General features: G+C 60.6%; 2 protein-coding genes across 2 annotated transcripts; one reads left to right on the top strand and one right to left on the bottom strand.

Moving 5' to 3' along the window:
* The first annotated feature begins 2067 nt into the window (after positions 1 to 2067).
* Positions 2068 to 14232, top strand: APBB1 (amyloid beta precursor protein binding family B member 1). Its single transcript, XM_070943092.1, is given in 16 exon segments — positions 2068 to 2110; positions 3555 to 3645; positions 4066 to 4169; positions 4171 to 4678; positions 6710 to 6891; positions 8731 to 8787; positions 8869 to 8951; positions 9369 to 9432; positions 9769 to 9906; positions 10056 to 10183; positions 11114 to 11228; positions 11481 to 11565; positions 12084 to 12167; positions 12902 to 13017; positions 13147 to 13323; positions 13614 to 14232. Coding segments are annotated over 14 exon segments (1992 nt in total). The 5' UTR covers positions 2068 to 2110; positions 3555 to 3645; positions 4066 to 4085; the 3' UTR covers positions 13785 to 14232.
* Positions 14233 to 14580: 348 nt separating this feature from the next.
* Positions 14581 to 23032, bottom strand: SMPD1 (sphingomyelin phosphodiesterase 1). The gene is made up of 6 exons (XM_070943086.1): positions 22782 to 23032; positions 19354 to 20114; positions 17328 to 17499; positions 17060 to 17136; positions 15638 to 15783; positions 14581 to 15538 (listed from the first exon to the last, which is right to left on the bottom strand). The coding sequence occupies exons 1-6, from the start codon at positions 22974 to 22976 to the stop codon at positions 15135 to 15137; spliced, it is 1755 nt and encodes a 584-aa protein (XP_070799187.1). The 5' UTR covers positions 22977 to 23032; the 3' UTR covers positions 14581 to 15134.
* Positions 23033 to 23567: the final 535 nt, after the last annotated feature.

The following is a 23567-nucleotide window of genomic DNA, read 5'->3' as shown; positions in this document are numbered from 1 at the left end:
CACCTGTGCACTTTAGATGAGTTCCAATCACCAAGATCGGATGGTTTACATCCCAGGATTAGAATTGGGGTTTGCTATCCCTGTGAAAGATGGGCTCAAGATTCACAAGGATCTTGACAGACTTGAGCATTGGCCCTAACCAACAAGATGCAGCTCAGTAGTGAGAGAAGTCAGGTCCTGCCACTTGGGCAAAAAACAAGCAAGCAAGCAAAAAACCAGGCCCTGAAGAGGCACTGCCAGGCTCAACAGCAACTGCGAGAGTCCAAGCACACCACCACTTAAGTATCAGCCAGCAGTGTGCTGCAGCAGCCAAAAAAGCCAACCCAGTCCTGGGCTGCATCAACAGAGGGACAGCCTCAAGTTCATGTGAAGTGACAGTACCCCTTTGTTCCTGCACTGGTGAGGTCACACTTGGAATTCTAATCACGAGGACAGAAAAAAGATCCTAGAGAGAGAGCAGAAAACCAAGATGATGGAGGATCTGGAGGCTAAAACATACAGTGAATGGTTGAAGGCACTGGGTATGTCTAGTGGCTCTAGCCTAAACACAGAAGGATTTTCATTGTCTTAGAATTCTTCTCTAGAGGTTGAGTCTCTGCCTCCAGAGAAAAAGAAAAGATTGTGCCAGCAATGAAGAATTTAGCATGTAGAAAGTTTTGAATTTACTACAGCTCTTGTTGCAGGTTTAACTATTCAAGACAATAGGCTATAAATGCTGGTGCCAAATAAATTCTAAAAATTAATAAAGGGATATTTGAGGAATTTCTATTCATTATGGAATACATATTTGGACACAGTTCTATATATTTACAGCCAAATACCTTTTCATTATAGTTTATTAGATACAATAGATTGACATATATCTTGCTATATCCATTATCCATAGCACATTTAAAACAATGTTTTATGCTGTAATTTTACTTAAAGCTTATCAATAAGAAAAAATATATCAAATAGCATTCCGACGACATGATGGCAATGTTCCAATATTTGAGGGGCTGCCACAGAGAAGAGTGGGGCAACCTATTTTCCAAGGTACCCGAAGCCAGACAAGGAATAAAGGATGGAAACTGAAGGAGGAGAGATTCAACCTTGGAGACATTTTCTGACAGTGAGAGCAATCAACCGATGGAACAGAAGTTGCCTTCAGAAGTTGTGGGTGCTTCATCTCTGGAGGCTTTGAAGAAGAGCCTGGACAGCCACTTGTTAGAAATGATCTAGAGTCTCCTGCTTGAGCAGGGGGTTGGACTAGATGACCTCCCAGGTCCCTTCCAACTCTGTTATTCTGAATGGGTGATATGATGGCAGTCTTCCAGTACTTGAGGGGCTGTCACAGAGAAAAGGGGGTCGACCTAGTCTCCAAAGCACCTGAGGGTGGGACAAGAAGCAACGGGTGGAAGATCCTCAAAGACAAATCCAAAAGGAGGACTTTCCTGACCGAACAATTTGCCTCCCATCGCTGGAGGTTTTTAAAATTCAACATTCATGTGACCAGGATGCTATAAGGGTTGGACTACTAGCCGTCCTCCAAGGTCCTCTGAGTCTAAGCCCAGGATTTCCCCTCCTCCCGCTGCGGCCCTTTCTTTCCTGGGGGTGCAGGGCCCGCAGCGCCCGGCCTTCTGCCTTTGGAAGGTCAGCCCCGCCTGCCTGCTGGCCGAGACCCGGAGCCAGGGAGCTGGCAGCCCCCGAGGGGAAGCAGGCCGACGGGGGCTTGGCGGAGGTTTGCTTATGCGGGCAAAGAAAGCAGGCGTTGGCCTCCGGGGAGGCTCCTCCGGCCCGGCTCTCCGGCCTCGCCCAGGCTCAGCGCCCGGCCCGGGCTGGGCTGGAGATCCGCCTTCGGGCGCCCGCTGCCGGTCCGCAGCCGCCGCCCTCCCTCCGGCCCCGGGCGGCAACGGCGGATCCCGCGGAAGGTGCTGAGGACAGCGGCGCCTCCCTGCCCGGGGCTGCCGGCACCTCGCCCCCGCCGGGCCAGCCGCCCCTCGCCCCCGCCGGGAGGGGCTGCTCGGTCTCGGAAGCGGAAACGACGCCTCCCCCGACCCCCCCCCACCCCCACCCCCACCCCCACCCCGCCGCCATCGCCAGCCTTCCGAGAGCGGCGCTGCAGCTGCAGGTACCCGGGCAGGGAGGCGGGGGCCGCGAAGTCTCCGGAGCGCCCGCCGGGGCTGAGCCTCGAGCCGGCCGAGCTCCGGCAACGTCCTCCCCGCCGCCGGACCAGGCGAGCCGCGGCCAGAGTCTCCCCGGTCCCGCCCGGCCACCTCGCCGCAAGGGGCGGCCTGGCCGGGAGGACGCGATGCCCGCGGCGGCCGCGCTCTTGGCGACCCTGTCAGCGGGGCGGGCAGAGGGTTCCGGGGCTTCGGGTGCCCCTTCACGCAGGCCGGGGGTGGGTGGCCCGGGGGGGGGCTAGGTGGGGCCGGCGAGCGCCCCAGGCCTGTCCAGATGGCCTCTCTGAGCCCCAGGCCCGACGGCGCAAAGGAGCCGGCCAGAGTTCAGGGAGGAGCCCAGCCCTTCCTGGGGGAGCGGGCTGCAGGCCCTCCCAGGGGCTCAAGGAAGCGGCACCTTCTCCAGGGCCAGTCGGGGGCATTGAGGGTGGTTCCGGTTGGCGTGCCTAGAACAGGTTGCAAGGAAGCCGGAGGAAGCCAAGGCAACCCAAATAATCAAAGGGGATCAGCTGCACCGGTGGGGCTGGAATGGGCCAACTCGCCAGAGGACAATTGAACAATTCAATTTAATTATTTAAAATAAATCAAAAAATATTTTAATTTTTGCCATTCACATTTCATTTTTCCATCCTTTTGCACCGTTTCTTTAATGATTCTATTCCACCATTTCTTTGATATTAATGTAAGTCTTGTCCCGCAGCAAGTTGGCCCTGGCGAGTCAGCCGTGGAGGATTGTCATAGACCCCCCTGGGGCATTGACTGCCAAGGGGGTCCATCTCAAAGGCTCCATGTTGCTTCTGGGTCGGAGAGGGAAGCCAGGCTGAGAGGGTCCCTGGCAGCATCTCCTGTCCCCCAAAAGCTTCAGTTTGGCCCTTGGGAGGAGGGGGCCAGCCAGCCAGGGCTGGGCTGATGGGCCACAGCGTAGGATGACGCCACAGCCACTAACCTGAACTGCTTACCCGGGGAACCAGAGTGGCCCAGGGATGACTCGTAGGCTCCCTGCTGCTTCTCTGCTGGGGCCTCCCAGGGGAAAAGGGCAAGACCAGAGCAGGCTTCTGGTTCTGCTGGAAAGCCCCCCTCCCCCACCCGGCCTCCTGTGGGCCACGGCAAGGCAAAATGGGTCTCATCCCCACCCAGGAGGCTGCCCTTAAGAGGTGGCACTTTGGAGGGCCTGGAGTCGGATTGGGTCCATCTAAGAGTTTCCCTCCAACTGCCAGGGGAAGGGAACAAATAAGCCCCCCCACACCAGCCCTCAGCGACATCTGACTGCCCAGAAGAGACTCAGGAGACCAGACCAGGAGGGGCCCAGCCTGGTCCAGCTGAGCCCCTCCAGCCGCTCCTCTGTCCTAGGGCTGCCGGGGTGGACTGACCCCTGCCTTTCTGTGTTGCCCCCAGGAGCTGAATGTTGCCCAGCCTTCCTTGGACTGCCCCCCCCGGGTCCCCCCGAGGCATGTAGCTGCGCTTCTCTTCCTCTGGCCCAGGATTGGTAAGCACCTGGTGAGGTCTTGCAGGAGTCAGGTCTTGACTTGGGGGGCAGGGATGGGGGGCTTGTGAGAAGCAGTCCAGAACTTTGGCACTGAGGACGGGGTGGATGGAGGGGGTTTTCTGGACCTCAAGACTGTTCCTGCCTCTGATCTCTGACCCGCTTCAAAAATCGGTCTCCCGCTTTCATTCCAACAACGGAAGGCCAAGCTGGGCCCACCCAAACACTTTAGTTGGGTGACCAGATTAGATCCTTTCTCTACATGGCAGGCTATACTTACCAATCAAAGCCAGCCCTAACCAGGACCCTGCTGGCCTTGAGGGACCCCTTCCCCCCAAGGAGAGTGGTGAGGGGGTGCATGGGAGTCGGGGACTCATGCGGGTTGCTCTCTCATGACGGGTCGCTTCCTCCCCTGCCCACCAGTCTTCCCCAGCGCCCAGACCATGTCCAGCTCGCTGAGCAAGCGGAGCAGCCTGGCCAACGACAACGGCTGCCTGGGCCTGAGCCTGGCCTTGGTAGCCCCGCCGGGGGGGGGCGGTTCTGCCACACAAGGGGCGGTGCGCCTACAGCTGCGGGGAGCTGCAGAGCATCTTGGGGCTGCCGCCCTCCACGGAGGAGCCCTCCAACAGCAAGTGGAGGAAGGAAGGGCAGAACCAGCTGCGGCAGGCGGTGGAGCGTGGCCGCGACCAGAACCGCAATGAACTGAGCCTTCCCAGCAAGGAGCTGAGCGCGCTACTGGTCCCTCTGACGGGGCAGGAGGGCAAGGGCCGAGCGGAGGACCCAGAGGCTGAGGAGGAAGAAGAAGACGAAGAGGAGGAGGAAGAGGAGGAGGAGGAGGAGGAAGGCTCCACCCCGGTCCAGAGTGAGCCTGTGACTGAGTCAGAGCAGAGCTCGGAGCGGGCACTGCCTCGAGGGGAGCAAGGCCGCAGTGCCAGCCTCCTCTTTGCCACTCGCAACAGCACAGCCAGTGACGAAGATTCCAGCTGGGCCACGCTCAGCCAGGGCAGTCCGACCGGCAGCTCCCTGGATGAAGCCGGTAGGTGACTGGGGTGGGGTGGGTGGGAAAGCACAGCAGATGGTAGGAGGGACCATCAGTGGCTTGCTGGAGGGGAGCCCAAAGGCAGAGAGGCACACTGCCACTTGTCTGTGCCAAGCAGAACCAGGTGGCTTGGACAAGTCACATGGGAGGGAATGTGGGGGGAATCACCTCTGGCCCCCTCTTTCCTGCATGTTGAAACTGATATTTGGGAAATTTTAAGAGGGCAAGCGCAGAGGTTCTGGGTTGGGGGGTGGTGCTAGGCAGCTTGGGGCTGCTTTCTAATATGCTCCCCTTCTCCCCCCCCCCCGTCAATTGGTGGTATTGCTCCTGCGCTGGCTCAGCTAGGCTCCGAAGGCCCCTGGGGGAGCAGTGATGTCAGCAGGTGCCTGGCACAGCTCCCACCCCTCAGCCCCAGGGACTGCCCAGTGCCCAGCAACCAGCCCTGGGATGCTCCTCTCTGATCCTGCCCCCTGCAGCTGTGGCTGTCTCCAGCAGCCTCCCACGGGAGAGGAGGCTTTTTACCCCCTCCCTCCGTTCCTCTTAGCCCTGGGGGAGCCTGGTTGCTGCTGCTTGCCTAGCGAAATGCACTTTGCCTTGGAAGAGGAAAGAGGGCTTTCGGGCTGGACGGGGAGTGGGCTGAGCGACGTGGACTGGCAAGACGCTGGTGGGCCCTGGGGCTGCAGAGGGTGGGGGAGGGCCAGCTATTTTAATTATCCTGGGTTGAAGTCTGTGAAGCATTTATTTATGTCAGGCTGCAAGAATAGCTCCTGTCTGTTGCTACCAGTAAAGGATCACCGGCTGACTGTGCTGCAGCTGGCCTTATTCTTGGGGTGGGGTGGGGGAGCCGCTGAGTAGTGGGGCGGGAGGGCTAGGTGGAACTGGGGAGGCCAGGGGAAGGAGGTAAGGAGCTTGGCAGGTGGGGGGAGTTAAAGGGAAATTAAGGACGACCTAATGGAATGATTGTACTTTTAATTTGTCTTTCTGTCTTATCCTGGGTGCAGAGAGGAAGCAGGGGCTGCGAGGGGAGGTTCCATCAGCAACAGAATGGAGGGGGGCGCTTAGGGGACAAAATCCCTCCCTCCTTCCCTCCCTTTCTTGTGACTCAGCCCCTCTTGCCTTGGTTTTGCCCCTCTCCCAGGGAAACATGACTGTCAGCTGGCCTTTGCCTTTGGGGTGGGAGGGGATTGTGGCTTTTCTGCTGGGGAGGGGAGTGGGGGTGACTAAGGAGGCTGGGGGCTCTTGTCTGCCTGCCCACTGCAGACCAGAGTTGCTGAAGAGGAGGCAGAGTTGGGGAGACTGGCAGGCTCTCGGGCGCCCTTTGGGGGTCAGTATGGAGGGCTGGGCTTGGTGTGGGGAGACCTGGCGGGATTTCCGGCAGGAGCCAGGGGTCCCTCTGCCGCCTGTGGGGATGGACCAGGGCTGGCAGGGGGAGTTGAGAGGGGTCCCCTGCCTGGTTCCTCCCCAGCTGCCCTGGCTGATGGACAGTTTGGGGTCCAGTCACGCTGGGAGTGGGAGGGTTGGGGCAACAGCCACCGAGTCCATGATCCCCGGCCCTGCCTGGGGCAGCAGTGCTTGGAGCACCTTGTGGCCCTGGAAGAGCCTCGTGCCAACGCTGCCTTGGCACAATTAAGCCTGGGCCTTTGACACGGGCAGGCATGTATCCACGTGGGGGGGTGGGGGAGCTGTGTGTCATGGCAAGAAGCAGGGTCCAGGAAGGCTCTTTCATGTCAGTCCCGGGGCCAAGGCAGAATCTCCCGGCCTTGAGGCTCAAGGCTCCCTGCAGGGGTGCCTTGAAACGTTTCTTCCCAGGCTGGGCTGAGCTAAACGGCCAGGAGACTCGCCTTCGCTCCCTCCCTCTGGCCTCCCCACCCCCACCATGGGGTGACAGGAATGGCATCCCCTCCTCCATGGGGTGGCAGGAGTGTCAAGGGATGGTTGCTTTGCAGCCATGCCCGTCCCGGGAGATGCCTTATCGGGGACCCCACTGCGGACCCCCACCCCAGCCTACCTCGCTCCTTCTTTTACCAGATTCCTTCTGGCTGTGTAACTCCCTGGAGACAGACTCTGACCTCCCAGCGGGATGGATGCGGGTTCAAGACACGTCCGGCACCTACTACTGGCACATTCCAACAGGCACCACCCAATGGGAGCCTCCCTTGTGCAGTGGGAGGGGCGACTCGGCAGGAAACACCCCCACCCGGGAGACCCAGGTAAAAGGCTAGGGGGCTTGGCTCCTTTCTGGCACAAGGGCCCCTCATCAGATCCCTGGCCTTGGGTGTCCAAGGGGTTGGGCCAAAGGGGCCAGGAGACATCAAGAAGGGCCTCCAAAGCAGCCAACGGTTTACTTACTTATTTAGTTAGTTTTTATTTTTATCCAGCCCTTATTATTTATTATAAATAACTCAAGGCAGCAAACATACTCCTTCCTCCTTTTATTCCCCCCCCACCACCACCACCTTGTGAGGTGCATTGGGAGAAACTGACTGGCCCAAAGTTACCCAGCTGGTTGACTTTCATGCCTGAGGCGGGACTAGAACTCCCAGTCTCCTGGTGATTGGCCTAGTACCTTAGCCACTAGACCAAACAGGTGACTCTGGGTCATAGCAGCCCCTTCCAGTAGTTGAAAGGTTACCCCAGGACTGGTGCTCAAGAGGGCAGGACTGGGCACCAGATACAGGATGGCAGGCACTGAGTGCCCTGGAGAAGGGGGGTGGGTGGGAGGGGGCTCCCGCCAGCAAGCAGGGCTACCTGTGAGGGCTCTTCCTTTGACTGGGAGGAGGGGCTTTGCCTGGCAGCTGCCAGGGGTGGTTGTGTGAACACAGCCAGGCCATGGGAGCCTGTATTTCCACTCCGGTAGCCTCATTCCAAGGGGAGCCTTTGCTGACCTCTCTGCAAAGGGGGAGGCTCCTGAGAAGCTTTCTACTCTGAGCAGCAGTCGGGCGTGTATGTGTGTGTGTGTGTGTATGCGTGCACGCAGCTAGGAGCCTCTGGTGTCACTCTTCCAAGCCCCCCTCCCCCTCGGTGCCTGTCAGGGCCTCCAGCGGCATTCCCCCCCCCCGCTCCAGCCAAGCAGCTCTGCATATGGCGCTTGGTGGCTATCGGAGGGAAGGAGGGTTTGACTGGGAACCTCCTGCAGAGTCGCTGCGGTTCCTCTAAGCCTTGAAGGTGGGAGAGTGCTTCCCACTCATGGTTGTGTGTGTGTGTGTGTGTGTGTGTGTGCAGTCCTTGTGCTTGTCCACTGCTCCTGGGGAGGCCTGGACTGAGCACAAGAGGGATCTGCCCACACAGGTCTGCTGGGCATGTTCCTTCCGGCAGGGAAAGATGGGTACTTTCCAGACCAGTTGCCCTGAGGCCGGGCGGAGACTCTCTGGGGCAGTGGCTGAAGGGCTCTTCTCTCTCCTGGCAGGGAACGGCCCCAGGGAAGCCCCCACTTCCCCTCTCACTGCAGTTGGTTTAGTGATTAAGGCCCTCCCCCTCCCCGGCTAGAAACCAGGAGATGGGGAGTTCTAGTTCTGCCTTGGGCATGAAAACCGGCCGGGTGGATGGTGACCAGTCCCCTTCTCTCAGCCCAATCCAGCTCGCAGGGTGGTGGTTGTAGGGAAAACAGGAGGAGGAAGGAGTGTTAGGTATGTTCGCTGCCTTGAATTATTTATAATAACTGAAATATATTTATAACAGCAAGGCAGGATAAATACTGTATGAGTAAAATGATAAATAAAAAAAAGAATAAAAGAAATTGGCAGGTTTTTTACACCCTCAGGGCAGAGCAGAGCAGAGCAGAGCAGAGCAGAGCAGCAGGAGGGGGCTGCCAGCAGGACTTTCTTGGAAGCCGGGTGGGGTGGGTGGGGTTGGGGGAAGGGCTGGCGCAAGGGAGATGTGGAGAGCCAGCTTGGTCTGAGCTGGGCTGCCTAGCAGGGGCGGCTGGAGGAGGGCTGCTTGGTCCCAGGAGAGCCACGAGGGCGGGAGTGTCAGGACGTGCACATGGAGGGAAGTAGGAAGGGGTGTCCATGGGCGAAGGGCTCTCTGTTCACCCCGCTCCTTCCCTGCAGCACACCTGGATGGACTTTGGGCAGACAGACCCAGCCCCTAATCCAGACTTCTGGAAGGTGAGTGGCTGCCTGGGCTGTGGGGGTGCAGAGGCACGAGGGAGGGGGCTTCAGCTGCTCCTCATGGCTTTCCTCCCCCAGGAGGTTCCGCCGGAGGGGGCAACCCCCGAGTCTCAGTCGGATGAGGGCCCGCCCAGCTCAGCCTTGGGATCTCCCGTCATGCGGTGAGTGTGTTTGTGGGCATGTCTCGTGGCTGTGGTCCTGGGAGAGGCTCTCCCTCGAGAGTCCAGCATAGCTCAGAGACCCTGTGGAGCCCCAATCTGGGCTGGTCCCCACCCGCCAGCATCCCTGCATCAAAAACCGCCTGGCACCTTCCTGACAAATCACATCAGAGGGAGGGAGAAAGGATGTGAAGGAGGGTTTGGGGCACTGCCAGGCTGGAGAGGGTCCTTTGCGGAGAGCCATCCTGCCTCCAGGTCTCTTTTGTTCCCCCTTAGGGGGCATCAGGCTGTGTCTGCAAAGCTGCAGCATGTGGGGTTTGGCCTGAGGAGACTGGGCTGCGGGTGGCCCCTGGATGGTGCTGGGGGAGCATGTTGAAGAGGCAGCCCAACCGATAGCACCCTGGGCCGTTTGTCTTCCAGGTCTTCCCTGGAAGCAGGAGGGGAGGAAGCAGCCGGGCTACTGGGCCTTTCCCCGGGATCGAAGGTAAAGCTGCCTGGTGCCACGAGGATGGCAGGCTGGCTTCTGACCCCCTTGCAGGAGGAGGCCCTCCTCAGTCCAACTCCCACCCCCGGATGGGGAGGATCCAAGAGCCTCAGGGAGCAGGAATTGGGCCAGATGCTCCAACCTTCACGAATAATGGCACAGCTGCCTGGCAGAGGGTCCTGAGGAGGGGAGGCTCCAGGGAGGGACCCCTGGTGCCCCCTCCTAGGCGATGCCCGGGGCTGCCCCTGGGTTTCCTCTGCCGCCACTTTCACCCGGGGGAGGGGAGATCTTCAGCCTTGCATCCCCAGACACACACGTCTTCACTGCTTCCCACAGTGCTTCTCTGTCCACTCACTGGGCTGGGTGGAGATGGCCGAGGAGGAGCTGGCCCCCGGCAGGAGCGCAGTGGCCGTCAACAACTGCATCCGGCAGCTGGCCGGGCAGGAGCCGGCCCTGGGGGGCTCCTGGATGGAGGTGAGCGGCTGGTGGGGCGGCCAGGGGAGCAGCCAGATGGGCGGGTGGGGTGGGGGCTAGGCTTCTGGGGACTCTGGGCCAGCTGAGGGAGGAGAGCCCTGACGGGCCTGAGGGAGAACCGAGTGGCAGCTCCCCCCCATCCCCCCCAGGGTAAGGCCATGCTGCTGGTGCTGGAGAAGGAACTGCTGAAGCTACTGGAGCCCCAGGAGCGGAGGGAGCTGCACTGCCTGCCCATTGCAGCCATCCGGGTCTGGGGCGTTGGACGGGACAGTGGAAGGTAGGCAGCCGTGGTGCCAGAGGGCTGCTGGGTGGGGGTTTCCCTGGAGGATCCTTTGCCCAGGCCAGGTGAGCTCCCAGCTGGCCCTCCTCCTGGCTGTTGCTGCTCCACAGGAGGCCGGTGGCGGCTGAGCCCCCTGGGAAAGTGCCACCTTTGCACACTTACATCTCTTGCACGCAGGAGAAATGTCCCCTTGTGGGGTGTCTGGGGAAGCCATGCCTACATCGGCTACTAGTTGTGCCAAGACCTCTATTGCCTCTCAGGCTGGCCCAGCAGTGAGGCTGGGGTCTCCTCTCAGCCTGGGGGCTGTGCAGATCTGCAGTCTGAACCAGCTACTTCTTTGGCTACCTCTGCAGGAGAGTTCCACCCCCTCTAGTTTCGGGTGGGGGTAGAGGCTCCCCATGTATGGCCTGGGGACCTCCTGGACACATCCTACTCGATGCAGGGGGAGTGGGGGCAGGTCTTCCCAAAGGCCAATCGAGGTCCAGGGTGTGTGTGTGTGTGTGTGTAGCTGGCCTCTGCTTGGGGCCTTGCTGCTGCCACTGGCTGGCTGCCCCCTCCTCCACTTGGTCAAAGGAAAGCTGAGCGACTGATGGGTGCCCGTGGGGGGGGTGACTGTGGGCTCTATTTGAGAAGAAAGGGGGCTGTCATAATCGGACCAGTGGCCTGGGGAGTGGAGGCTGTCCTGCCCCCTGCTAATCCTCTGGTGCCCGGCCTTCTCTTCCTTTGCTTCGTCTCGGGACCCAGGGAAAGGTAAGCCCTGCACCCCCCCTCCACCCTCAGCTACAGCTTCCTCTGATGGGAGGAACATCGGAATGGCCATCCGTGGCGCCCACTTGGCAGCCTCCCCACCTGCCCGCTGGAGAGGCTTTGCCCAGCACTGACCTGGCATCCCGTGCCCTGCTTTCCGACCCTCTGCCTCCCCTGCAGGGAGTTTGCCTACGTGGCACAAGACCAGTTGGCTCAGATGCTGAAGTGCCATGTCTTCCGGTGCGACAGCCCTGCTAAGAATATTGCCACCAGCCTCCATGAAATCTGCTCCAAGGTCAGGGCCCGCCCCCTCCCCCCCTCCCCTCTTCCTTGGGGATCTCTGGCGCTCGGCCCGCTCCCTCCCGCCTCCTCCGGAGCATCCCACGCAGCTCCTGGGAAGGTGGGCACAAGAGGCAGCCTCCCTCTGGGGTCAGGCACCATCCTCAGACCCACTGCACCCCCGCCCCCCCGTCCTAAGGCCATGGGGCCTGCAGGATTGTGGAGGCGGCCTGATGGCCACTGGGGGTGATCTGCTCCTCTCCTCTAGATTGCGACAGAGCGGCAGAGCGCCCAAAGCTTGCTCAGGGGGCTCTCCCTGGACCCGTCCAAGATGGTGGAAATCCCCTTCCAAGGTAGGGGATGGGAAGGGCAGGAAGGCCGGGAGGGAGGGGTCTTGGGGGTGCTCCTTGCCTTCAGTCCCTGGGCTGCAGGTGGGGTGCGAAGCTCTCGTGTGGAGGGAGGGGGCTCATCAGGGGGTCCCTCAGAGCCTGCACCCACCCTGGGGTTTTTGGCAGGAGGGCAGCCATTCAGGTTCAGGTAAGTCCTCGGCTTACAACCGTTATTGAGCTTGTCAATTAAGGGTGTGAGTTGTGACAGTCACAGAGTGAGCCATCATGCAACTGACCTGATTTTATGACTCATTGTGGCAATCGTAAAATGACTGCAGGGGTCATTAAGTGAACCCACTAGTCACTAGAAGGAAGCGTCCAGAAAGCGCTCGTGTGACCATGGTGGGGGGGGGGGGGGAGATGTGACATTGGAACTTTGAAACGGGGGGGGGTTGTCTCTCATGATTTTGAACGGTTGCTAATCCGTTGTAAATCGAGAACTCCCTGCGGACTGCCCTTTGCTCCCTCTTTCTTTTCTCCAGTTGAGTTTCCGGCACCCAAAAGTGAATCAGTCCAGAAATTCCAGGTTTACTACCTGGGGAGCATTTCCGTGGCCAAGCCTGTGGGTAAGAGAGGCGTGGGGAGAGGTGGGGCAGAGACCCCGAGAGGCGGCATCCCAGGGGACCGGCAGTGGAAAGCAGGAAGGGTGGCAACCTTGACCAATTTCATCTTGACCACCTCCTCATGAGACCCCAAAATGCAGCGGCCCCCAACCTTTCTGGCACTCGGGGCAGCAGCAGGCGGCAGTGGCTTTGCATGCTTGCCCGCTGCTTGCGTGGCCCAGTTCCCAACAGGCTATGGGCCGGTCCCGGTCCACAGCCTGGGGGGGGGGTTGAGGACCCCTGCTCTAAAGGACCTATCCTTTCTTCGACAGTTGTCCTGCTATTATGACCAAGGAGACCCTCCTCGGCTTCCTCCGCCCCTTCCCCGTGTCTGGGCGCTCATCAGCCCCTGGGTTGCATGTCCCTCCCTTCCTCCCACCCTCCCTAGACACGGCCACCTTGGGGAGGGGGGCTCTTTCTGCTGAATTGCCAGGATCTTTGACCTTCTTGGCTTCCCCAAAGGCATGACTCTGAAAGGGAGGGTCAAGGGTGAAGGGCCCAGGCCAGCCCGGGTGGAGATGCTCTGCTTCTCCCTCACCCCCAGCGGATCCCAAAAACCGGAACCATCATCCTGGCTTAGCTGCTGTTGGGGCCCCCGGGACCCTGCCTTGCTGCTTTTCCCATCAGGACCGGGCTTAATCACAAGCTTTGGCCCCTCGCCTGCCCTGGTGACGCCGTTCCTGCCTTTGCTTCTCCAGGCATGGAGGTCATCAACAGCGCCCTGGAGGCGGCCCTGGCATCTGGCAGCAAGGAGCAGTGGGCACCCGCTCAATTCAGCGTGGCACCAGCCACCCTCACCCTCACCCATCAGCAGGTAAGGGCGTGCTTGGCGGGGGCAGCTGGGGATGAGCTCTTGAGAGTCAGGGATGGGGAAGCCCTGGGAGGGGCCAGAGCAGGCAGCTCCTGCTCTGTGGGTCTGTCCCGACTCCCGCCTTCCCTGCAGACTGACACCGTGCTGTGCGAGTGCCGCGTGCGCTTCCTCTCCTTCATGGGCATCGGGAAGGACGCCCGCTCCTTTGCCTTCATTATGGCTGCGGCTGCCAGCAGCTTCTCCTGCCACATGATCTGGTGCGAGCCCAACGCTGCGGGGCTGAGCGAAGCCGTTCAGGCCGCTTGCATGGTGAGTTTGAGGCGCTCCTGTTCCTCCTCCTCCTCCTCCCTCCCCCCCCCCGCTTAGCAGAGGCTCTGCCACGTTGCCAAAAGCTGACTTTGCCAGCTCTGTGAAATCTGCTGGCTGGCCATTCCTGCACCCCCCACCGAGCAGTCCGTCCCACCAGTGCCTAACCTCCCACAGTCCATCCGTGCCCTGCTGTAGAAGGCCAGATCGCAGGGCATGGCTGGGAGGATCCTGTGCCCCAGATGCCCATATTGGCACCGATGCCCTGTCACCCGCTCATCCCTCCTTTTCAGCTTCGCTACCAGAAATGCTTGGATGCGCGACCCCAGTCCACCGGCAGCTCCTGCCTCCCGGCCCCTCCTGCTGACTCCGTGGCTCGCCGCGTGGGCTCCACGGTTAGGAAGGGCATCCAGGCCCTGCTGGGGACTCTCCAACCCAAGCACCAGGGGTCCCAGACGCCATGAGCTCCAGGCAGGAGAGAGGGGCACCTGCCTGCCCACCTGGACCCTCCGTGCCAGCTGTGCCCCTGGCCTCTGCCAGCCTCACAGCGCTTGGCTTGCCCTGGTGCACGGTGCGTGTGTGTTCTGCATGAGTGCAAGGTGTCTATTTATGAGGGATGCGTGGATCTCCGCAGGCGCGTGACCTTCATGCCAGTGGCAGAAGGGAGGGAGGAGGGCTCCTCTTTGGGCAGCTGTACTGCGGCTGCCAGACCTGATCCCTTCCCCCACCAGCCTCTCCCCCACCCCAGGCCCTGGCATTAACTGCCGCAGAGGACCTTGGTGGCATCCGGCCATGCATTGGGGAGGGGTCAGGGTCCCAGCAATCTCCCCATTTGGCCAGGAGCAGAGGGGGTGGGTGGGGGAGCTGCTGCCTCTGCTGTTTGTCTTGTACTAACCCACAAATAAACTCTGTTCCAACGACCCCCCGTCCATCTCTGGCGTGGTCTTGTGATGGGAGGGGGGAACTGCCAACATCCCTCTCCCCACCCCAGAAGCTGCTGGAGTCCATCATCTGGGGATGATGGGTGTCTGGCAGGGCTGGGGAGTGCACTGGTGGTCTGATGGGTGCAGGACAGCCTCCCGTGCCCCTCCCAGGATATGGCATAGGTAAGGCGGAGCTTTCTCCTCCCTCCTGCCATAGGGAAGATGTTGTGCCCATGTCTCCCTGTCCTCTGGCCTTGGGGGCAGCCAGCTGGTCATGCATGGGGGAGCGAGCCCAGAGGATCCAGGCGAGCTGCTGGGTGAAAGAGGAGCCTTCTGCCAGTGGAGGAAGCCGTTTATTGCCGGGGGAGGGAGGGACAAAAGAGAAGAGGGGTGCCCCCTGCCTGCTGAGGAATCTCCTGCTGGCAGAAGCTGGGCCGAAGAGTCTGAGAACGGACCCTGCCTGGTTTAGCAGTGCAGCTCTGCGGAGAGTCCTGGCAACAGCCCCCAGCATCCCCGGCTGTTTGGGCATCTGCTCCTCCTCTGCGGATGGCACTTCAAACATGGGGGCAGCAGGGTGTGCATGTCTTGTAGGCCTGCTTTTCATGCCCACACAAAGGGGTGGAGCAGGGGTGGAAGAGAAGAAGCTGCCAAGCAATAGAGGGAAAGAACAGCCAGGGCACCCCACCCTCTCTTAAGAGTCTTGGGGCCGTGGCCGGGCCTTTTCCACATCTCAGGGGGGTGATTTGGAGGGCTGTGAGGGCTTGTCTGGAACCTGAGCCCCATGGAGTGCCCGAGAGAAGGGCCACCATGTTGTGCCCATGCCCACAGAGCCTGCTGGAGGGCAAGGCCACAGCATCCCTTGGAACTCCGAGGCCTCAACTTGGCCCCCAGCTAGCAGAACCTCTGTTGCCACCACCAGGCCTGGATTTCTGGGAAGGGCAGCTTAAGGGTCTGGCAGAGTTTGGGATCGGCTGCCCGGCCGGTGCGGAGAGCGCAGAGCGTGGCCTTCCTGCAGGCATCCCCGCAGGGCTTGGCAGGCGGGTGGCCCTTGAACCTCAGGTACCAGAAGTGCTGGAAGAGCCGCTCGTCGGCCTGCAGGCGGTCCAGGAGCCGGTTCCAGTCCTCCGGGAAGGCCACAGGCAGCCCATAAGTCTCCCGGGCCCCGTAGAGGCGCTGCCACCGAGCCACGGCACCGGGCTGGTTCGCCTGCGTCAAGTTCAAGATGAACGTCTCGTGGTCAAGGACCATGTAGGAGCTGCCAGAGCGGATCCCGTCCACGTGGTAGATCCGGTACCCTGGAAGGCAGGCAGGGGTTACTGGCTCAGTTCAGGAAGGGCCACTTGCAGCAGACAACATGGGAGGGAGGGAGGGAGCAGAGGACAGCAGCACCTCACCTGGGTTGAGTTTGATGTAGGTGGTAACACTGGGAGCCAGGAAGGCAATGCCCACCGGCCGGGAAATGGTCTCCTCGTCGTAAAAGATCTCAAACCCGTCCAGGTGAGTGTGGCCAAAGAACTGCCCGGCTACCGTGCCCTCAAACCTGCAGGGAGAGACAGGGCTGAGCAGGGGCTGCCCAGTTTTGCCCCGGCTGGGCAGCTAAAACGGGCTGAGCAGGAATCCGGCCTTGTGTTGGGTGCCCTGAAGATTGGGGGGGGGCAGGGGGGAAGAAGAGGCAGCCCCGGGAACCCGAGCACCACAGCTTGGCCTCCCTCTGAGAGAGCTGAAATCACAAGGCTGGCAAGGAGGCAGCCAAGTCTCAGCCCGGGCCCTTAAGGAGACGCCCAGGAGGTCAGCAGGGACCCCCAGACGGGGAGATCCCCATTCAAGGATGCGACTGGCTCCATGGCAAGCGAGCAGAAGCCTTTCCTTGGTGTGCAATTGTGCAGCACTGTTGGTGCCCAGGACATAACCAGCCTGGCATGAGGCCTTATCAAGGGTGGCTGGAGAGAGCTGGCCTTGCCCAACCACGAAAGGCTGAGCAGAGCTGGGCCTGCTGGTGACCAGACTGGAGACCCACCAGGAGCCCCCACATTTGTAGAGTGGAGTACAGAATTGAAAGCCTCCCCAGAAAGCAGTCAAGAGGCCCTGAGTTCCTGGTGATGAGCAAGGAGACAGGGTGGTATAAGGCTCCTGCCTTCAGCAGGGAGTTGGACTAGATGATCTCTAGGGTCCCTTCCAGTCCTAGGATTCTATGTTTTAGGTGCTCAGAGAGTCGTCAGGAGCTGGTCTGGGCCTGGGAAGTCCCCCCCCACCCCCCCCCCCCCCCCGGCAGGCCCTTCTGGGGGTTATCTAGGCTGTGGTGCACATAACCCCCCCCCCCCCCCCAGGAAGAGAGAGCCCCCTGAACCATGAGAACTCAAACTATGGCTGGCATTAAGGAACCTTTCCTCATGATATACACCTAGGTTGTGTGAGAAGGCTCAAATTCCATCCACCCAAAAAATTCCCCAGATACAAAACATTTTCTCATTAGCTTTGGGAATGGAAGCCCCCCCCCCCACTGTTCCCCCCCCCCCCTTCAGGAATCATCCAGGAAACCTTCTGGGGGATTTGATGGGCTGCTCACCCAGCAAATCAGAGCAGCAACAACTGTGACCCACGGCTGAGCAAAGTTAGTGATGGGGGGGGGGGGGCTTAGCCAGCGACCGTCTTTGGAGGGAGGAGACTCATCGAGGCTGGGACGGGGAAGAGGCACTGGCCTGCGGGAGTCTCTGCAGTCAACCTGGCACAAGCACTTGCTGGGGACGCCACTTGCACGGGTGCCACGCTTGGGTGCCGGGCTGGGCAGGGCAGGGCAGGCAGCTGGCACTTCGTACCTGTTGATGATGTGGTAGTAATTCCAGCCCCAGCTCCGCAGGCAGTGGGAGGGCGGGATATGGCCGATGATGTGGACCTGCAGAAGGGGGAGGGGGGGGTTGTCAGCAGGGGCAGCAGCAAGGGCACCCACCGGAGACGGGTGCTTTCCTCAGGCTCCCCGCTCGCTCTTTGCCCTGCTTCTGAGGAGATCACCTCATGCTCTGGGAATGACCTGGCCCAGCCCGGCCCAGTTCCTGCCCAGTGCCACCCCTGCCCGCCCCAGCTCACCTTCTCGCCACTTTCCTCAGCCTTCTGTAGGATGCCTACCAGCCACTGGAGCTGCCCGGCTGGGTCAGTGGAGTTGATCAGGAGCCAGAAGTTGGCCTCAGAGCAGAAGTTCATGTTGAGGGAAACCAGGCGGAGGCCCCGCCAGATGGGGAGGGTGTAGAAACCCCCCAGCCTGCCAGGGTGAATGCAGGAGAGTCTCAGGGACAGACAGCCTCTCAGAAATCCCGCCTCCACCCCCCCCACCCCGGTGGCCCCAGGGCCCTGCCTCTCTCCCGGGAGAATCCAAGGGGACCAGCACCCTTGGGGAGGGTCTCCTTCGTCCCATCGCCATCAGCCAGACCTCAAAACCTTCAGTGATGGAGCCCCCATGTCTCCAGAGCACCTATGGCAACTTCAACTCCCAGAATCTCAGCCAGCAGAGCAAAGCGCAGAATTCTGGGAGTTGAACTCACAGTTCATACAGTTGCCTTAGTCTCCCAGCTCTGTCTGTGCCCCAGGGCAGAGGCCGCCTGACTGGTGCCAAGGGGCTTTGCCACCGCTGACGCCCAGGCCGAAAAATTCTTAACCAAGCAAAGGAGGCGGCCTTCCCTCCGAAGAGGCAGGGCTCCCGTCTCACAAGCAATTTTAACCCTGCGGGCCAGGAGCAACTTGCCTCTCCGATGGAAACATGGCAGAATTAAGCAGCTCTTTGGGCCCCATCCTGACTTCCCCCCCCAAAGAAAGCCAGCTCCCACTGATGAGGCTGCCCAGTTTGGGTCACAAAACGGCTGCAAGGAAACAACCCAGCTCAGGGAGCACCTGGGACCTTTCAAAGGCGGCTTTGCACATTGCAGAAAAGTTTGCAGAAAAGTCAACAGAATGGTCACAAAAACAGCCCAAGCTGCCTCACAGGGCTGCTGTTATGAGGGAAATAGGCAGAGATAATAGATATGTTTGCTGCCTTGAGAGGTTTATAAAAATAATAGGGTGGGATATAAATAAAATAAATAAAAGCTCCCTGTAGGCAACAATGCAAGGGCAGAGGGAAGGGGAAGAAAATACCACGTACACAACAACCCCACAGAAGACCCTGGCTTCAAATCTCTAGTTTCCATAGCATTCAAGGTGGTTTTAAAGCAGGTGCGTCCAACCGTGGCAACTTTTAAGACCTGTGGACTTCAACTCCCAGAATTCCCCAGCTGGGCAGATGAGGAATTCTGGGAGTTGGAGTCCAGGGGTCTTAAAAGTTGCCACGGTTGGACAGCCTTGTTTCAAAGCATCTCCTGAGCCTGGCCACAGAAACGTAGCAGCAGCAGCAGCTGTGAGGCTCTTCCTGGTGAACCCGGCAGCCCTAATTCTCACGCCTGGCTAAGCCAGATGTTTTGCTGAGCACGAAGGAAGGCAACTGCCTGAGCGGCTGGCTGCTTTGCAACAACATCCAGCCCAGGAAGAACCAGGAGAGCAGGTTACACCCAGCCCAGTCAGGACTGCAGCAGAGGCAAAACTTTCTTGCCACGAAAATCAATCAATCAATTTGATTTCTGTGGCCACCCAGCTCAGCCAAGTGACTTGTGGGTGGGGTGGGGGCTTACAATTCTAACATCCAGAATCCTGGAGTTTGGCTCCACCAGCTGGCCTTCCTCCCAGACAGCTGTGGTTATGGGCAGCAAAGAGGGAGGGAGGGAGGAAATGAAATAAACATCAGAGCTGCCAGGGGGAGGGAAAGAAGGCCACTGGAGTCAGGCGGCAGGTGAATTTTATTTATTGTTATTATGTCTTGGTAACACCCAGGGCAGGTCCCTGCCAAGGCCACCTGGAAAATGGGGAAGGGGGAGTGAGGATCTGGTTCCCAGGAAAGGTGGGGGAGAGCCCAGCCTGGACCCCCAGGAGAGTAAATCACCTGGGTCTGCAGGGCAGAGGGCACCCTGGCCAAGGCTGCTCTGCCCCCACTTGAGGAGGCCTCCTGACATCCCTCAGGCAGCCTTCCTTTCCCCCCCACCCTCCTTGCCTTCCTGGTGCCCCCTGTCCGCCAGACCCTTGCTCTTACCTCAGGGTTTGCAAGGCTTCGGGGGGCAGCCACTGCTGCCAGGCATCGGCCATGGCATCGTACAGCCAGGCGGAGGACTGGTTCCCAGGCACGTAGGGCGGGGGGAAGGCATTGACGGGAACCGATTCGTGGTTGCCCACCGCTGGGTAGACGGGCAGCGGCCCCAGGTACTTCTGGATGAGGCTGGTGATGGTGGTGAGAGCGTGCAGTTGGTCTTGGCGCGTCTGCTGCCAGACGTTGTGAGCTGGGATGTCGCCCGTCCAGTAAGCGGCATCGAACGGCCCGGCAGACGCCAAGTGCTGCAGCAAGTTCTCCAGGGTGTGGAGGGGCAGGTCGCATTTGCTGTAGGAGCCCCAGTAGCCGGCCCCGGGGCCCCGCGGCTGCCCCCCCCGGCAGCAGAGGGGGTCCTTGCAGTCGGGGTCGCTGCCCGGGGTGTACTGCCGGTCCCAGTGCAGGTCCGTCAGGAAGAGCAGGCGGGCCGTGGGGGCGCCGGGTGGAGGGGGCACCAGAGGCTGCAAGGGTGGCTTGGGGGTCTTGGGCAGGGTGACATTCCAGCTGGAGTAGATGTCCCAGTGGCCGCACTGAGTGCCCACCAGCAGGCCGCAGATCTCAGCCGGGCGTAGGACGGAGCGGACCCAGGCGGTCACCAAATCTTGCCCAAAGATACGGATGATCTCCTGACACACCTCGGGGGGTGCCAGCTTCAGTGTCACGCAGACCTTGGCCGCCAGCTGCTGGATGTGCTCCACGCTGGTCTCCAGCTGCGAAGCAGAGGGGTGGAGTTAGCATTGGGGGGGGCAGGGGCAGGGGCTGGAGAAGCACCCTTGAAATGCCCCAGAAAAGAGAGGCTGGAAGAATCTCCCTGCCTGACGCCTTAGCTGTCTCTCACCTCCTACGTTCCTGACAGGGTCCTCCTGGCATGGAGTCCCTTGGGGTGGGGGATAGGCTCTGGTGTGGGGAGACCCGCCCCTGTCCCTGAAGTCCACTTCAACCATCAAGAAGCGCAGGAGCAGCCCCCTTGTGTGATAAGAAAAGCCTCCGATAGGCCAGCTGGCTTTTCCCTGCACTTAGCCATGTGCCCTGCCCTGCCAAGGCCGGAAGTGAAGTGAGGGGCCCTCCGCGAGGCCTCAGCTGGAGCCTCTGGACTGCCCAGGCTTCCTCCAAGGCCCCCAGCCCCTCTCAGCAGAAGAGCAGGTCGTACACAGGGGCCGCAGTTCTCCATCCCCTCTGAACAGCCAGCCCCAGCCCCAGCCTTGGTCCTGATGCTTGCTTGGGCCCTGGAGAGCCAGCTGAGCTGCCAGAGCTTCCTGGAAGGGGTCCGAAGGAGACTCAGGAGGCGCCCAAAGCCAGCCTACCAGACAGGGAGGAGGGAAAGTGTCACCCAGCCTGCTGTGCAATCAGAGGCCAGTGCTTTGTGCCACGGCTGCTGCCTCTACAAAGGGCTGTAGGCAAGGGGCAGCCAGGCAGCTGAAAGGAGCTCAGCAGATACTCTGGATCTCCTCTGGGTCTCCTTTTCCTGCAGCAAAGGGAGGGGAAACCAGCTGAATAAGGCCTGCAAGAAGAGAGGTCTGAAGCAGCCCCTCCTCCACTCCACCCTCCTCACTGGATCGCCCTCCCAATTTGGAGCTGTGAAAATATTGCATGTTGTTGTTAGTCAGGAAGTTGTGTCCGACCCATCACAACCCCATGGACAACGTTCCTTCAGGCCTTCCTGTCCTCTACCACCCCCTGGAGACCATTTAAGCTCACGCCGACTACTTCAGTGACTCCATCCAGCCACCTCATTCTCGTTCCCAGCATTAGGCTCTTCTCCAGGAAGTCCTTCTTTCTCATTAGGTGGCTAAAGTATTTGAGTTTCTTCTTCAGGATTTGGCCTTCTGAAGAGCAGTCAGGGTTGATCTCCTCTAGGACTGACCGGTTGGATGGCCTTGCCAGAGTCTCCTCCAGCACCATAGTTCAAAGGCCTCAATTCTTTGGCGCTCAGACTTCCTTATGGTCCAACTTTCACAGCCATCCACTGCGACTGGGAAAACCATAGCCTTGACTATATGCGTTTTTGTTGGCAGGGTGATGTCTCTGCTTTTTAATATGCTGTCTAGATTTGCCATGGCTTTTCTCCCCAGGATCAAGTGTCTTTTCATTTCTTGGCTGCAGTCCCCGTCTGCAGTGATCTTGGAACCCAGGAAAATAAAATTTGTCACTCCTCCATTTCTTCCCCATCTATTTGTCAGGAATTGAGAGGGCTGGACGCCATGATCTTAGTTTCTAATATCATATTTTCTAAGATTACATATTGCATCTAAGAGTTGGCAATTATTTATTTGTATCCCACCTGTATTATTTTTACCAAAAGCTCAAAGTGGCGAACATCCCCATAACAACAGCAGCCCCCTGCGCGTGTTGGGCTAAGAGGCAGTGACTGGCCCAAAGTCACCCGCCTGACTGACCTTATCCCACCAGAGTTTCAGGCACCAACCCTGAAGCCAGGAGAAACTCAAGGGAAACTGAGGAAGGAGGGGTAAGGGAGGAGGGCAGCTCCTGGGAGGGGCCCTCTTTCTCTCTCAGGCACGGCTGATGAGGAAATCTCTGAGCTGTGTGGACACCGGAGCTTCCTGGCTGTCAGCCGCTCCTCCCTCTGCCCTTGCCCAGCCTCCCGCTGGCTTCCACACAGCTCGTGACCCGCTGGAGGTTGGGAATTAGACCGTCAACAAAAGGAGGGGTGTAACCCCAAGGGCAGCCCCCCCCCCCCCCGCTCTTGCTGACTGCAGGGAAGGAGGCGGCAAGTCGGGGGCTACAAGACCCCCCAGGGGGAGACCACGAAGGGCTCCCTTGGCACAGTTGGTCCTGGCAGCGGGAAGGGAAAGTGGCTCTGATCAGGAGCAGGACAGAGAGGCCCCCTCCTTTGTCTTGCAGCCCTTCTGACCCCTTCCAGAAGACGGGGGAGGGGGAGGGGGGACGGGCTGGCACTTGCCAACCTTCTCTGGACATCCTGGGAACGGGGCTTTCGGTCCACGGACGGCGGGTCTTTCTTCAGGATCCCGGACACTGCTAGAACCTTGAGGGGGGGGGAGGCATCTCCCCAGCCCGTCATCAGGGGTGTCCCTGGTCTCCCCACCTGCCCTCCGCCCGGGGTCTCAGGGAAGTCGGCCCTAAGCTTCAGAAGGGGGGGGGCAAGGGCGTCCATCCGGCTCTGCCAACTTCCTTGGCAGGAATCCCCCCCTCGCCCCCCGGCCAGAAGGTGCCCTCCTTCTGGGAAACGTCTGCAAGGGGCCCCTGGGAGCTTCCGCCGAACAGTCCTGGAGGGCCCCGCTGCTCCCTGCCGCCCGGGAAACCACCTCGGCAAGTGGTGGGAAAGCTTTGCCGGAGCGGAAGCGCGGCTGCGGCCTCCGGGGAGGGGTGTCTGGCCGGTGTCCCCGCGTGGAGCTCACCTGCATGCTGGCGTCCAGGGCGGTGAAGACCAGCCTGCAGGCGGGGCAGCTGAGGTTCGTCCAGCCGAAGCGCGCTCCGGCCAAGGGCAGCAGGCTCTCCAGGGCCGGCCGGCTCTCCCGAGGCACGGCCAGCCCCGCCGCCGCCGCCAGCGCCAGCGCCCCGGCCAGCACCAGGCGGAACGCCGCCGCCCGCATCGCCCGGCCCGGCTCGGCTCGGCTGCTCAGCACGCAGAATGGGACGCGCTCCGCCCGGCCTCGCCTCGCCTCGCCACTGCCGCCCGGCCGGGCGCCCAGCAGGGAAGGCGCTGAGGCGGGCGGAGCGAGGCCCGGAGCCGGGAGGAGCGCTGGCAGCCCCCGCCCCGCAAGATGGCCTCCGCCCGGCTGGCCCTCGGGGTCCCGCTCCCTCCTCGCCCGCGGCGCAGCTCCTGCAGGCGGGCCGGGAGACGGGAAGAGCCGTCCGAGCCTCCCTGCCCGGCCAAGAGCCCCGGCTGGCTCGGATCGTGCGGGGGAGGCAGGCAGGAGGCCAGAAGCATCCTTCCTCCGCGGCAGGGAAGCCCCCCCGCCTCCCCCCAAGCCTGCCGTCAAGGAGGACCCCCCGATCCCCGCGGCCCTCCCTCGGCCCGGCTGTCTCGTTCGGCGGGGCGCCTCGCAAGGGGCCCGGAGTCGGAGAGCTTCCCCGCTGCGGGCTCCCTTGCAGAGGTTTCATGAGCAGACTAGCTAACCTGGCTGCTCGGGGGGGGGGGGGGGGAGGGGGGGGCGTTGCGCCCTGCTTATTATCTGCAGCGG

This window comes from Pituophis catenifer, unplaced genomic scaffold (genome assembly GCF_029215685.1).
Source record: "Pituophis catenifer annectens isolate HBS135680 unplaced genomic scaffold, rPitCat1.0.hap2 SCAF_4, whole genome shotgun sequence".
NCBI lineage: Eukaryota > Metazoa > Chordata > Lepidosauria > Squamata > Colubridae > Pituophis > Pituophis catenifer.
Note: the sequence above shows the minus strand (reverse complement) of the source record. Positions and strands in the feature narration are given on the sequence as shown.

What these genes read in the sequence shown, in the direction of transcription:
- SMPD1 (XM_070943086.1), bottom strand. Translation starts at nt 22,976, where the DNA reads ATGCGGGCGGCGGCGTTCCGCCTGGTGCTGGCCGGGGCGCTGGCGCTG. An exon ending in GAAGCCTTGCAAACCCTGAG is followed by an intron (nt 17,500 to 19,353) that starts GTAAGAGCAAGG and finishes TCACCCTGGCAG; the next exon opens with GCTGGGGGGTTTCTACACCC. An exon ending in CTACATCAAACTCAACCCAG is followed by an intron (nt 15,539 to 15,637) that starts GTGAGGTGCTGC and finishes CCTGCCTTCCAG; the next exon opens with GGTACCGGATCTACCACGTG.